Raw genomic sequence first — 16341 nt, 5'->3', positions numbered from 1 at the left:
GGAGAAAGAGAGGGAGTGAAACATCAATGTGTGGTTGCTTCTAGTGCACCCCATACTGGGGACCTGGCCTGCAACCCAGGCATGTGCCCTGACTGGGAATCAAACTGGCCATGCTTTGGTTTGCAGGCCTGTGCTCAATCCTCTGAGCTACACCATCCAGGGCCTTTTTTTTTTTTTTTAATGAAAAGTAGATAAATAAATGTATTTCTTCTTTATGATAGTTTCTCAGAAAAATATTCTCACCATATTTTTGAGTGTTTATACTTTCTAAACAACCAGGTTTATTGATGTATAACTTGTCCACAATAAAATTGACATACTTCAAGTGGAGAAGTTTATGAGTTTTGACAAATATATATAAATCTTTGAACCACAGTGTCATCAGGGTATACAGTGTTTGTCTCCACAGAAAGGTCCTTTGTGACCCTTGGTATTCCTTCTACCCACCACCCTTGCCCCAGGCATCAACTAATCTGATTTCTATGACTACAATAAGCTTACCTTGCTCTATAATTTTATGTAAATTGAATATATACTATACTTTGAGTGTTTACTTATAAGATTGTAATTTCTCTAATTAACTAAGCAGTTTTCTTTAATTATTTGAATATATAATATCAGTTTATTTTAAGTATTTGCATGCCATATGTAATACTTGGGCCATCTCATTGTTGATTTCTATTGATTGCTTTTATATTGGCAATGGATTACATTTTCTTATTTATTTTATGTCTATCATTGTCATTATCGTCATCATCACATTGAATAGTGTTGTTATACAATAGAAAGCTTGGATTCTCCTACCTTTCTGTGAAAAACATTGATTTTTTTTTCTTTACCAGTCAATTCAACTACTGGCTAATCATTTTGAATTTTATTTGCTTGCTTTTATGCTTTGTTAATATGCATATAGGAAAACTCAAGGTTTTTCCAATTTGGTCTTCTCTGGGGATCCTGTCAGAACTTGAATTAGACTCTGTGAGAAATGATAGGGAGTAGGTTGTAGTACAAGGCAACAGCCAGCCAACAATAGTCCAGGGGCCAAATTTGGCTGCATGGTTTGTCAGTAAAATCTTACCGAAATACTTCCAGGCTTATTGGTTTCCATATTGCTTATGGCTTCTTTAGTACTACTGTAGCTGATTTATTAGTTCTAATGGCATATATAGTACATAAGCTGATGCCGTTTACTACTTGGCCCTTTACAGAAAAAAGTTCCTCAACCCCTGGTCTATGGCACAATCTTTAGTCTCTTAAATCATATTATTTCTAGTGTTTTAGTTGGATGCCAAGGTGTTACAAAAATGCTAACAGCTTTTATTCTGTCAGGACAGGTCCTCCTACTGCCCCTCCCAAAGAGCTCAACCAACCAATTTTTATTTGAGAAATGTTTAATTATGAGAAGCAGAAAAGCTAAAAAACATGCTATTAAAGTTACTATTAAAATAGTGATAATAAATACTGTTAATAAATATATCATTAAATGTATTCATTCTGGCAGTTACAGAAAATATAAAAATAATATTAAATAGATTAAGAGTACATTAAATACTGAAGCCAAAATTTTTTAATTCAGTTGTTGACACTGGGGAAGTAACAAAGAATAACACGGTTCCTGTATTTTCATTCCCATTAGTTTTCTGCTGAAATTTAAAAAGTGTGTTAAACATATTAGCAATGCAATGAATATTTTTTAAATGTGCCTTCTGTTTTCTGTGAAGAATAATACTCTAAATCTCTCTCGAAAACGCCATACATTAGGGTAAATGTGGAGATATACAGCAATAATTTTTACCATACCCATGTTTTTAATAATTTAGGCACTCTTGGGGTATAAAGGATTTTAGCACCTGTAGCTTGGATGATTTTAAATACCTCGCCTCAAATTCTGGCTTTGATTGTCTTCATAACATCCTTCATGTTACTCCAGTTTACAAACAAGTAAACTATGTGTGTGGCAACGGGAGGTTGGAAGTGGGTGAAGAGTGTGACTGCGGCAAGGCAGCTGTGAGTAGAAACTTGTCAGAAACTTTTTGTTTTCTATATATGTGTATAATATGTGGGGGAAAAGATAAAGACCTTGTCTTTAGAAAAATTAAAAAATACCTATTTTGTAGATGATGGCAGCTTTTAAGTCTTCTAATTTGTGGCTATTTTTGGAAACAGAGCAAAGGTTCTGAAGATAATGTTTATCTTCAGATATTGTCTTTTCGCATTTTTTAGTGTATGCATCAGCTTCACACTTAGAATTAGTGACCACAAAAAGTACTGAAGGAGTTGAAGAAATATAGTTAACAATAAGCAGTAACAAAAACAGATAAGGACATCTGAAGTATATAGACTATTGGCAGTGGAATAGACCTTGTTTGATAATATAATGAGAAAAAGACTTGTGTTGACAGGTTATGCCCACTGTATAACAGTGTTTTAAAATGAAATTTGTTACTTGTAGAAAATATAAAAATGTGCAAGAAAGGTTAAACCAATACAAAGATGAAAGATGATAGAGGAGGTGTTAACAACAAAGTGAAGCACACATGTTGAAAGACTGGCCATCATCATAAACAAGTTAACAAACAACAAGTATTGGCAGAGTTGTGGGGGAAAGGGAACCCTAGTGCACTGTTGCTGGGGATGCAGACTAGTGCAGCCACTGTGGGAAACAGTGTGGAATTTTCTCAAAAAATTAAAAATGAAACTGCCATTTGACCCAGCAATTCCATTGCTGGGATTATACCCTAAGAATCTTGAAAAACCAATTCAAAGAAACCTATGCACCCCACTGTTCATAGCAGCACAATTTACAATAGCCAAGTGCTGGAAGCAACCTAAGTGCCCATCAGTACATGAGTGGATCAAAAAACTGTGGTACAGGCCAAGACAAAGGAATATGGCCCAAATGAAAGAACAGAGTGAAGCCTCAGAAAGAGAGCTAAGCAAGGAGGAGATTGCCAGACTATATGATGGACAATTTAAAGCAGATCTGATTGAGCTTGGTCAAAAAATGATAAAACAAATAAAGGATACCCAAAGTGAAATAAAGTAGAATGTTCAGGAAACTAGCAGTTACAGGAAGGAAACCAGGACTCAAAGCAATGATTTAGAAAAAAAAGGAAAAAAATAAACATTCATCCAGAACAAAATGAAGGAACAAGAATTTGAAAAAGTGAAGAGACTCTTTTAAACTTCTGGGACAACCTGAAATGTTTCAATCTCCGAATTATAGGGGTGCCAGAAGAAGAAGAGGAAGACCAAGAAATTGAAAACTTATTTGAAGAAATAATGAAGGAAAATTTCTCCACTCTAGCGAAGGAAATAAACTTTCTGGAAGTCCAGGAAACTCAGAGAGTCCCAAAGAAGTTGGATCCAAAAAGGAACACACCAAGGCACATCATCATTAAGTTATCCAAGGTTAAAGACAAAAAGAGAATCTTAAAAGCAGCAAGAGAAAAGGAAAGAGTTACCTACAAAGACCATAAGACTATCAGCTGATTTCTCAAAAGAAACCTTGCAGTCAAGAAAGAGCTGGAAAGAAGTATTCCAAGTCATGAAAGGCAAGGACCTACATCCAAGATTACTCTATCCAGCAAAGCTTTCATTTAGAATGGAAGGACAGATAAAGTGCTTCCCAGATAAGGTCAAGTTAAAGGAGGTCATCATCACCAAGCTCTTATTATATGAAATGTTAAAGGGACTTACCTAAGAAAAAGAAGATAAAAAATATGAATAGTAAAATGACAACAAACTCACAACTATCAACAAGTGAACTTAAAAAAAAAAACAAACATTAAGCAAATAACTAGAACAGGAACAGAATCAGAGAAATGGGAATCACAGGTAGGGATTTCAGTGGGGAGGGGGAAGGGAGGAATAGCAGGGAAAGGTACAGGGAAGAAGAAGCCTGGTTAGTAGGCATAAGGTAGATGGGAAGAGATGAAAAATGGTATGGGAAACAGAGGACTCAAAGAACTTATATGTACAACCCATGGATGTGAACTAAGGGGAGTGGAATGCTAGAGGGTTGGGGGCAGGACGGAGAGGGGATAGAAGGGGAAAACTGGGAAAACAGTAATAGTGTAATCAATACAGATATTAAAAAAACAAACTGTGGTACATTACAATGGAATACTATGCAGCAGAAAGAAAGAGAGAACTCCTACCCTTTGTAACAGCATGGATGGAAATGGTGAGCATTATGCTAAGTGAAATAAACCAGGCAGTGAAGGATAAATACCATATGATCTCACCTTTAAGTGGAACCCAATCAACAAAACAAGCAATCAAAATGCAACCGGAGACACTGAAATAATGAACACACTGACAGTAAACAGAGTGGAGGGAGGAAAGGGATAATGAAAGAAAGAAGGAGAGGAGTCATCAAGGAACGTGTATAAAGGACCCGTGGACAAAGCCAAAAGAGGACTGGAATGAAGAGGGGGATGGGAGGCATTTTGCAACTCATTTCATAAAATGGCTCTTGGCCTGAAGTCAAAACAAGATGAAAAGTTAAAAGAGAAGAAAATCCCATCAATATCCCCCATGAACAATATATAAATAGTTTAATGTCTTGATTAAGTGGGGCTTATTCCAAGAATACAGGGTTGTTTTAAGATATGAAACTTCTCAAGGATTGTGAATAAACACATTTTTACATTTATAAAAAGAAAGTCATTCATTGTTATGCAACATAATAGAATATATGAAGAAAAAACATTTAAGAAAATTTAGCACCAATTCATTTATAATGTCAGTGCTTTATGAATAGAAGGGAACCTCCTAACTCTAATAAAGTACACCTCTGAAATATCTACAACTATCATCATAATTACTGGTGAAAGACTCAAAGTTTCCCCCCTATACCTGGAGCGAGTCAAAGATGTTACTCTTATCTCTTCCATTTAACATTGCAGTACATGCTATAGCCATTGTTGTAAGGCAGTATGAAGAAGCACATGATGATTGGAAAAAAAGGTGCAAACCTATCTTTAATAAAATTCAACTCAACCACAGGACTAGAGAATCCTAAGCAGTCTCCTCTGAAAAGGTTACTAAAACTAATTAGTCCATTGAAGTCACTAGATACAAGGGCAGTATACAGAAATCAATTGGATTTCTAATGTAAGCAATAAAATATGGAAAATAAAATAAAAAGTACGGTTCCATAAACGTTGTTTCAAAAATGTGAAATATATTCATACACTTAGCAAAATATGTGCAAGACCTGTACAATAAAAACTGACATAGCTCAGCAAATGAAGGAAGATTGTAATGAGTGAAGACATACTCACTTTCAGGGAGTGAAAGACACAGTATTAGTAAGATGTCAGCTCTGCATAACTATATATTTATTCAACACAATCCCAACCCAAACTCACCCATCTTTTTGTAGAAGTTGATAATCTATACTACAATTTATATGGAAATGCAAAAGACAAAGCCTTTAAAAAAAAGGGTAGAACACATAGATTAATTTTTTTTTATTTAAAAAAATTTTATAAAGCTACAATAATGAAGATGATGTGGTATTGGCCAAAGCATGAGTATATACCTTACTGGGACTGTATAGAGAATCCACTTATAAAATAATGTGTATATGGTCAACTGATTTTTTTTGGCAATCTGTCAAGGCAATTCAATGGGTAAAGAAAATCTTTTGACAAAGGTGTTGTATGAACTGGATTGGATATCCATGTAAGTAAAATAAACCTTAACTTTCTACATACATAAAAATTAACTGGACCTGGATCAAAGACTTAAATATAACAGCTAAAATTCTAAAGCTTTTAGAATAAAATGTAGGAGACAATCTTTTTGACCCTGTGGTAGGCAAAAATTGCTTAAACATGACAAATAAGAATGAGGTTAAAAAATGATAAATTGTACTTCATCAAATTTACAAATCTTTTCTTTTAGACTCTGTTAAGAAGAACAAAATAGCAAGGCTCCTGAATGGGAGACAATATTTACAATTCATGTATATTCAGATATATATGAATATATAAAAATATTCAAAAGCCAATTTTAAATACAAAAAGACACTTAAGTATTGTGGTTTCTGATCTGATATGTGAGTAGTTACGAAGTCACCACTAAGTCTTTACAACAAAAGCTTAACAAATTGAGGAAGCAACAACGCTTCATAGATCCATCAGAGAAATGAGGTATTAGAGCAAATCATGGCCCTGTGCCCTTATCCTGGAAGGACTGGTAGGCAAATAACAGAGAATCACAACTTACTGGTGGAGCAAGCTGAAACCTTTTAGGAATCAGTGCCTGAATAGGAAAACCTGAACTGGACTGGTTGTCCAGTCTGTGGCATATAGTTGTTCATAATATTTTCTTAATATTCTTTGTATTTTCTTTGGTGTCAGTTGTTATTCCTTCTCTTTCATTTCTGATTTTATTTATTTGAATCCTCTCTCTTTTTTTCTTGATGAGTGTGGTTAAAGGTTTGTCAGTCTTGTTCATCTTTGCAAAGAACCAGCTCCTGGATTCATTGATGTTTTGTATAATTTTTTTAGACTCTATTTTGTTTATTTCTGCTCTGATCTGCATTATTATTTCTTCCTTTTACTTACTTTGAGCTTTTTTGTTTTTATTTTTCATGTTCCTTTAAGCGTAAAGTTAGATTGTTTATTTGAGCTTTTTCTGATTTTTTGAGATATGTTGTAATACTATGAATTTTCCTCTTAGGATTGCTTTCTCTGTGTCCTACAGATTTTGGATTGTTGTATTCTTATTTTCATTTGTCTCAGGGTATCTTTTGATTTCTTCCTTGATCTCATTGTTGACCCATTCATTGTTTAATAACGTTATTAGCCTCTACATCTTTGTGTATTTTTCAGTGTTCTTGTGATTGATTTCTAGTTCATACCATTATGGTTAGAGAAAATGCTTTATATGATTTCAGTGTTCTTACATTTACTGAGACTTGTTTTGTGTCTTAACATGTGGTCTCTGCTAGAAAACATTTTACGTGCACTTGAAAAGTATGTATATTCTGCTGTTTTGGGGTGAGATGCTCTGAAGATATCAATTAAACCCATTTGCTCTAGGATGTCATTTAAGGCTGATGTGTCCTTGTTGCTTTTCTGTTTGGAAGATCTATGTATCGAAGTCAATGGAGTGTGACTTCCCCTGCTATGACTATATTCTGTTGATCTCTCAGTTTTTGTCCCTTAAGATTTGCTTCACCTATATAGGTGCTGCTATGTTGGGTGTTTAAATGTTTACTAGGGTTATATCCTGTTGTTGGATTGTCCCCTTTATCATTATGTAGTGTCCTTCTTTGTCTCTTACTATAGTGTTGCTTTTAAAGTGTATTTTGTTGGGTATAAGTGTTACTATACCCCTGCTTTTTCTTCCTTTTCATTTGGATAAAATACCTTTTTCCACCTCTTTACTTTTAGTCTTCATGACTTTTGATCTGAGGTGAGTCTTTTGGAGACTGCATATATGTGGGTCTTGTTTTCTTATCCATTTAGCAACCTTGTATCTTTGGTTGAAGCATTTAAGCCATTTACACTTAAGGGGATTATTGATAGATACCTATTTATTGCTGTTTTATTTTTAAACCATTTTCCTCTGTTTTTTCTTTTCCTTTTTCTTCTTAAAGCAAGCCCTTTAACACTTGTTGTAGTACTGCTTTGGTGTTAACAAACTCCTCTAGCTTTTTCTTGTTTGGAAAATTATTTCTCCTTCAATTGTAAATGATAGCCTTGCTGGGTAAAATAGCCTTGGTTGTAGGGCCTTGCTTTTCATCACTTGCAGTATTTCATGCCAATCCCTTCTGGCTTGAAATGTTTTGTTGAGAAATCAGATGACAGTCTAATTGGAGCTCCCTTGTAGGTAACAACCTGCTTTTCTCTTATATCTGTTAGGATTCTTTCCTTGTCTTTAGCCTTGCTATTTTAATTATGATGTTTCTTGGTATAGGTCTCTTGGGGTCCATCTGGTTTGGGACTCTCTGCACTTCCTGGACTTATGTGTGTTATTTTTTCACCAGACTAAGGAAGTTTTCAGTAATTTTTCCTTCTAATAGGTTCTTGATCCCTTTTCCACTTTCTTCCTCATCTGGTATTCCTATGATACAGATGCTGTTATGCTTCATGTTGTTCCAAAAGTTTCGTAAGCTCTCCTCATTCTTTTTTATTGTTTTTCCTTTTTGCTGCTCTTCTTGGATGTTTTTTCTTATCTTCCAGATCACTGATTTGATCCTCTGCTTCATCTAACCTACTGTTTATTCCTTCCAGTGTATTATTTATTTCAGAGAATGCATTCTTTATTTATGACTGGTACTTTTTAAAAATTGTTTTTTATATATTTTTCATGCTGTTGAGTATTCTTATAACTATTATTCTAAACTCTATATCTGATAAATTGTTTGCCTCCCTTTCACCTAATTCTTCTTCTGGAGTATTCTCTTGTTCTTTCATTTGGGGTCTTGTCTCTTTGTCTTCCCATTTTGGCCACCTCTTTGTGTTTGTTTCTATGTATTAGATATATCTGTGAAGTGTCTGTTTCAGACCTATGTCAGACACTGCCTGTGACTGGCCTGGGGCAACCTGTTTGGAGTCATCATCAATCCACAGCTTGTGGCTCCCTCTGCTGGGCCTGTTTGTATGCTGAAAAAGCCAGACTGTGCACCATGGCAGGCTTCTACCAGCACCCAGGCACTGGGGCAGATCAGCTGAAGTCTTAGAGTTCCCAGAGATCTACCTTAATTGTTAAATTGTATAGATAACCTCCAAATGTACTTCTTAGTGACCTGGCTTAAGCTCTACAGGGTGGAGTAGAGTAATTCCAGTGGGCTTTTGCTTCCCCTCAGGCTGATACCACTTGGAGAGGGAGGGGGTTATGCCTGGGAAAGATGGCTTCTGCCATATGGGAAATGACTCAGCAAAGGGATCCTGGAGGCTCTTCTTTCAGTTCTCTCTCCAGAGCCTCCAACACCAGGCTTTCCTCATGCAGCTCTAGTCCACTCTGCCCTCTCTCTGCTGGAGCCCAGTGTAAGTGGCTACAAACAAAATTTTGTGCATTGTCCATTTAAGAGGCCTCTAGATATCCAACTGTATCTTCCCGATGGACAGAAACCCTGCTGCTTTTCACAGCTGGGTGTTACTGTTTATTTATTTATTTTCCTGGCTCTGGTGCTGTAGGCTGAGTAGCCCAGTTTAGGGGTTTAAATTTCACACTTCTTGGGAGAACTCCAAGCCACTGAACTATCCCTCCAGAACCTAAGCTGCTGCCCGTGGGAGCCCAGCCAGCCCTCTCATGCCTCCTTCATAGTCCCTACCAGTCTTGTTTCAGTGGTATGGTTTTCTCTGTCTGTCCTTGGTTATAAGGCCTCTCTCTAGCTAGAGTTCAGTTGGGTATTCAGGATGATTTCTCTTCAATTTAGTTTTAATTCCAGTTTGGTCCAGGGAAGAGGTTAGTATAGCTTCCATTTATTCCTCTGCCATCTTGGGTCTCATAAATAACTTTTAAAAGTACAGTACCACAGCCTATGGTCAAGTTGTTCATTGAAAATAGTAATAAGAATTATCAGTAACAAAAAAGACACATCACCCAGAAAGAAACATCTGATACTGACAGACTACATAATTTAGGACAAACTTGCTACTGAGGAGTAGAAATGATGACCTGGAGGCACTGAACCTTATACAATACAAGTGTCTATAGGGCCAGGATCCCAGTGAAAGCAGAGGTCTGAATAGATGAACCTGACTTCTGGGACCACCTTTTTTAGGGTGGTTTTGGGGATTTTACCATTTTGGGGAGAGAAGAATGTTGTTTTTGATAACTTCACATCAAAGAAGTTCTACATGTGAACAAATTTGGCTTATACAATTAATTATAAAAGCAAGAATATCAGAAAAAATTTGAAGAGAATGGTAGTTAGCAAGGCAGCTAGCGAGTGTTTCCTCTAAGGTGTTGGCTTCACACCTTAGAGGTGTGAGCCACATATTACTGTGGCTTCACAGTAATATGTTCATATTGTTCAGGTCATATGGAATGTAGTGGAACAACACCCTTTTACAAACTAGTGAATAAAATGTTGATTTCTGTGGATTTCATATAAAGAATGGGATTACTAAAACTGGGAATTTGAGAAAAGCTTCAGACTTTGTAAAGAAATCCTGAGTGGCAGTTTTATTTTATGGTAGCTAGTCATATGTGATTGAGTAACAGCATTTATTTACAGGATTGCACACATAAAGCCTGCTGTGATGCTGTATCATGTAGATTGAAACCTGAGAAACAGTGTGGTTCTGGGGAATGCTGCACAACAGATTGCAAGGTAAGAGGACATCCGTATTTTATAATAGCTCAGAATTAGTTTCTTGAGATTTTGTTTATATAAGATGGAAAACATATTTTGCCCTTCTCATTGTATTATATCCAGGTGATATTGGACCCACCCTCCCACTTCAGTCCACTGGGCAAGCTATCATTTATAGAACTCTCATGGACACAATACCTGATACTTCTGTCCTGACTTGACCTCATCACAAATCTCTCTTATACCCATTGAGACTTCTCAGTGACTGACATACATCTGCAGCAACCCCCTTATGGTCCTATTTTCTAACACCCTACCATACTCATATAAAGTCAGGAAGGTAGGTTAGTTTCATTTGTTAGCTAAATTTTCTTCACTGTCTTCTGGTAAAGTCCTCTATTCCTTTGTAATTTATTCAATTATTGTTGCAATAATTCAATTCCTGTTTTTCTATTACTTTATTGTTGTTCAATTACAGTTGTCTGCATTTTCTCCCTACCACTCACCCCCACCCCAGCCAAATCCACCTCCCTCCCTTGCTTCCATCCTCCTCCTTGGTTTTGTTCATGTGTCCTGTATAGTAGAGAATTCCTCAGGATGGATGGATGGATGGATGGATGGAAGGAAGGAAGGAAGGAAGGAAGGAAGGAAGGAAGGAAGGAAGGAAGGAAGGAAAAAGAAGGAAAGGAAAAAAGGAAGGAAAGAATGAACTTCTGAATAAAGTTAAAGGCAGACATCTGTAGATTGGCAAAACAGTATGCTTTTATCTTTTAAAAAAATTTCCTGCAGCTTTTTTGAGGTATAATTGACATACAACACTATATAAATTTAATGTTTTGGTATAAGTATATATTGCAAAATAATTACCATATGAAGTTAGTTAACACATCTACCACTTCATCTAGTGAGGACATTTAAGATTTACTATCTTAGCAACTTTCAAATATATAATATATTGTTATTAACTATAGTCACCAGGCTGTACATTAGACCCCCAGAATTATTCATTTTATTGTTGAAAATTTGTACCTTTGACCAACATCTTCCTGTTTCTTCCACCTTGCTGCATCGGGAAACTACCATTCTACTTTTTTGTTTTGGTGAGTTTGGGAGTCTTTTTTTAAAAAATATACTCCACATACAAGATCATAAAGTATTTGTCTTTGTCTTATCTGGCTTATTCATTCAGAATAATACCCTCAACTTTTATCTGTGTTGTCATAAATGACAGGATTTCCTTTTTTTTCATAACCAAATATTATTCCATTGTGTATATATACTACCTTTTACAAATACATGCATCCATTGACGAACACTTATGTTGCTTCTATGTCTTGTCTGTTGTGCATTATGCTGCAGTGAGTGTGGAGGTTCACATAACCCATGAAGATTTTATGTGTTCTAGATGCATACTTATAAATGGGATTCCCAGATCAATGGTAGTTCTATTTTTAATTTTTTGATGTACCTTTGGTAGTATGGATAGTATAATAATATTAATTCTTCCTATCCATGAACACAGAATATCTTTTCATTTATTTGTATCTCTTTCAATTTTTTCATCAATGTCTTATAAGTTTTTGACGAACGTGTCTTTAACCATGTCTTGGTTAAATCTATTCCCTAAGTATTTTATCCTTTCTGATACTATCATAAGTGGAATAAAAAAAAAATCTCTTCTTGAGCCAGTCTTCCAAGGAACAGAGCCAACAGCCAACAGTATCCCGCATATATGAAGACTGGAGATAAAAAATTGTAGAGGACATTGAAAAATCAGATGATAAGGAGAGTGCTTCAGGACAATAAGGTCCCTGGGTCCAGCACAGGGACTGCCTGGTCTGGCCCAGGGTTCTTGGGAAAGAGCCGGTCAATGGCTCAGCACCAGGAGAGACCTGGTTGCATAAAGTCAAAGGGAGGGGAATAAGGAAGAAGTGGCAAACACAGGGGGGCTATGTGCACCCATGGAGACTCTAAACGCTGGCTGCAGCAGCCACTTGGCCTTCTGCACCCATACCCCTGTGCTCACACCCAAAGCCCCAGGGAGAGTGTGCACCCAAAACTGTGGGACCAGTGGCTGCCTGTCCCACTAAACCTGTAGGCCCTGGATGGAGTATGCCTGACCCTGTGGCCCAGAGGCATCGTGCACCCAACCCCTGCTCCCCTGGAGAAGCAGAAGAGGAGGAGCACACTGCATCTGCAGGGGCAGCCACAGCAGTATCCCTGCCCTGCAGGGCTGACTGGCTATCTAAGAGGAGGGCAGAGATGCCCCCACAGAGGAGAACTGCAGGGCTCAGGGAGCCAGCAATCTGCAGAAAGACTTAACTCAGTGGCGGCGGGGGGTGGGTGGGTGCTGAACTAGCCTAAAGGGGTGCTGAGAGTCCCTTGTATCTAGGACAGCAAAGAGCAAGAAGGTGGTGTGTGAGTTGCCCCTAACTAGTGCGCCTCAGAGACAGCGCAACTGGTGGACTGAAGGCCTAGTTTGGGCACAGAAGGGCACTGGGGGCCCAGCAGGGAACTGGGCTGGAGGCTGGGCCAGTGCAGCTCAGGAAGAGAAAAAAACAAAGCCAATCCCCCTTCAGCCTTCTCAGGAAGGGAGAAAAGCAAAACCCAAACCCCCTCAGTCTGCTGCAGCCAGAAGAGCAGCAGAACTGGCTTGGCCAGTTTGAAGCCAGCAAGAGGCTTTTTAAAAAGTATTTTTTTCTTTTAACTCCTTCTTCCTTTTTTTGATTCTTTATTTATTCCTCCTTTCCTTCCTTCTTTCTTTCCCTTTATATCTCTTATTATTTCTCTTTCCTCTTCCTCCTCCTCCTTCTCCTTTTTTCTTCCCCTCCCTCCCTCCCTCCCTTCCTCCCTCCCCTCCCTCCCTCCCTCCCTCCCTCCTTCCCTCCCTTCCTTCCTTTCCCAACAATTGACACAAATAAAACCTGGAACTGTGAAAAGACCAGAGATGGACCCAAAGAGGGGTCATCCCAACAGCTGAGACAGTGAGACAAATTTCACTTTGCTACTACAGAGAACTTGCGAGTTATTATATATGTGTATTATTATTTTTCATTATTCTTACATCTTTCATTTCATTAGTATTTTTGTATTTCTCTTTTTTCTGTTTAGTCTTCTTCACTTGGCTGGTTAAATTGCATTGTTTGACTGGTTTCCCTTGTTCTCTCTTTCATAGCATATTTTTAATTTACTGTCTTTTACTTCACTTGTGTTCTATTAGCACACTACTCTAGGTCCTATACTTCTTATTCTTGTTATCCAGATCACATAGATTCTGTAATATGGTTGTTGCTCCATTACTATTGTAAATAATTGCTGTTCCATACAATTATAAATACTACACAGCACCTCTCCCAGATGTTAGCCCACTTCACTGTTTCCTGAACTTTATTACTGTTGTTGTTAACTCTGTTCTCTCACTCACTACACCTATTTTCTATCCTTTACTCTCACTTCACCTTATTATCTGATCTCCCACAAGCTCATTGCATTCTAGATCCAAATCACAATCCTCTCTCCCCCAACAAGAGTCTTATCTTCTTTCCATCCTTTCTAAAAAGAGGCTAGTTGGGTGAAATATCATGGTTAACAAAATACATAACCAAAGGATCTTCTATCTCTTCTCTACAGGTTGGTACTTTAAATATTACAGAATATACTCCTGCTTAAACCATTTTGCCTTCCCCCTTCAACATATCACAAAAAAGAATAGGTGGAAGCTGTGAACACCAGGATACCTGCTGGAAGAAGAAACCCACCAACAAAGAAACCACCAACAGAGAACAGAAGAAGGTGAAGGAGGGAGTAGAAGACACACTAACTCAACCCAGGACCTATCTGGAAATACAACTGAATGGTGGAGAAATTGCTAAAAACAAACCACTGAACAAGAGAAAGAGCGAATCCTCAAAACCTTGTACACACAGAAGAACCAGCTTTAATGCAACCTGTCCACATCTGCACAACAGAATACAAGAGGTGGTGGATGGAGTGATGCTCAGTTAACCAGCTGGAGGGAAGGACCCTCCAAAAGAAAGACCCAATAACAATCAAAACCCAAAGACATACAGAGAGCCAACATAAATGACAGCCCAAGACCAGCAAGCTCAGCAGATGTAGGAGTCTACACCACTGAATCTCACAGGTCTTCTACCACAGAAGTTCACAGCAGAAACCCAGGGAGGCAGAACAGATCAATTTAAGAAGTAAAGGCTAACAAGAAGAGTCTCACAAATAATAGGAAGAGAAAGAAACAATCCCCAAATAAAAGGAAAGGAGGAAGCCTCAGAAAGAATGCTAAATGAAATAGAGGCAAGACAACTATTGAGACAAGTCAGATATTGAGTTCAAAGTAATGGTTATTAGGAAGCTCAATGAACTCACAGAGAATTACCAAAAACTATAGGGAAACTACAGTCAACTCACTGCAAACTGTATCAACATGAAAAAGGAAATAGAAACTATCAACAAGGGCCAAGAGGAAATGAAGAACACAATTTCTGAAGTGAAGAGCACAGTAGAAGGAATCAAAAGCAGGATCAATGAAGCAGAAGATTGGATCAGCAAGTTGGAGGGAAGGTAAAAAAAAAAAATCAAATACCCAGAATAAGCAAGAAAAGGAAAAGAGGCTCAGAAAGAATTAAGAGGGCTTAAGGGAAATGCAGGACAACATGAAACATAATAATATCCATATAAGAGGGGTAACAGAAGGAGAGGAAGAAGAGCAAAGGATAGAAAACCTGTTTGAAAACATAATGATGGAAAAGATCCCTAATTTGATGAGAGAAAAAGTCACACAAATCTAGGAAACACAGAGAGTCCCAATCAAGAGGAGCCCAGAAAGGCCCACTTCAAGACACATCATAATTAAAATGGCAAAATTCCGAGGTAAAGAGAATTTTAAAGGCAGCAAGGAAAAAATAGGAAGTAACATACAAGAAAGCCTCACAAAGACTAGCAGCTGACTTCTCAATGGAAATGCTCCAAGCCAGAAGGGAATGGCAAGAAATATTCCAAGTAATGAGAACCAGAGGCCTGCAACCAAGGTTACTTTACCCAGCAAGGCTCTCAATCAAGATAGAAGGCCAAATAAGGAGCTTCCCAGACAACAGAAGCCTCAGAATATACCTCCCTAACCAGCTCTGCAAGAGATGCTAAATGGTTTGCTTTAAGAACAGGAAGAAAAACAGTGAAAGAGAGAGCAACACAGGTACAAAAAATGGCAATGTATAAGTACCTATCAATAATAACTTTAACCGTAAACTGATTAAATGCTTCAATCAAAGGACACAGAATAGCAGAATGGATAAGAAAATATGACCCACACATATGCTGCCTACAAGAGACCCACTTCAGAACAAAAGACCTACACAGACTGAAAGTGAAGTACTGAAAACAAATATTCCAAGCAAATGGACAGGAAAGAAAAAGCTGGGGTAGCAATACTCATTTTGGACAAAATTAACTTAAAAAAAAAGAGCCATAAAAAGAGACCCAGAAGGTCACTTCATAATACTCAAGGAGAGAGTCCACCAAGAAGACATAAACATTGTAAACATATATGCACCCAATGTAGGATCACCCAAATACATAAATAAAATCTTGGAGGACTTCAAGAAAGATATCAATAGCAACACAATTATAGTAGGGGATTTTAACACCCCATGAGTGTTTAACATCCCAGGGTCTCTCCTGGTCCATGGATATGGTCCCCAGGTGTTCCACAAAGCTCTCTCTCCCCCAGTTGCAGGTGAGCGCATCTGGCCAGGCCACCTCTGGTCACACAGGCTAAGGCACACACTCTTCCCAGGGCTATGCCTGGGTGCTCACAGCTCCCGTGTGTTTGCCACTTAGTCCTTACTCCCTCTGTGTGACTTCAAGCAACCAGGTCTCTCTCAGTGCTGCTCAAACCCTGGTTGACTTGGGAGGGAGCTCCAACCCAGCTCTCTTCCAAGAGCCCTGTGGCTGGCCCAGCAGGCACTGGGCCTGGAGCTGCAGCCGCCCTGGTCCCGGCACCAATCCCTGGGGCCTTATTGTCCTGAAGCACTCTCCTTACCGTC

At 38.1% G+C, this 16341-nt stretch overlaps 1 protein-coding gene across 1 annotated transcript in view; it reads left to right on the top strand.

The window, feature by feature from the left end:
* Positions 1-16341, top strand: part of LOC119065025 (disintegrin and metalloproteinase domain-containing protein 5-like) — a 63056-nt gene that overhangs the window by 21446 nt on the left and 25269 nt on the right. Inside the window, exons 12-13 of the mRNA XM_053660078.1 lie at positions 1821-2007; positions 10205-10300. Of these exons, the coding sequence (XP_053516053.1) occupies positions 1821-2007; positions 10205-10300 (283 nt within the window). The remainder of the gene's footprint in view (positions 1-1820; positions 2008-10204; positions 10301-16341) is intronic.

The sequence above is a fragment of the Artibeus jamaicensis genome, unplaced genomic scaffold (assembly GCF_021234435.1).
Source record: "Artibeus jamaicensis isolate MK-2021 breed Jamaican fruit bat unplaced genomic scaffold, CSHL_Jam_final scaffold_833, whole genome shotgun sequence".
Classification (NCBI taxonomy): Eukaryota; Metazoa; Chordata; class Mammalia; order Chiroptera; family Phyllostomidae; genus Artibeus; species Artibeus jamaicensis.
This window is presented reverse-complemented; position numbering and strand designations above follow the sequence as displayed.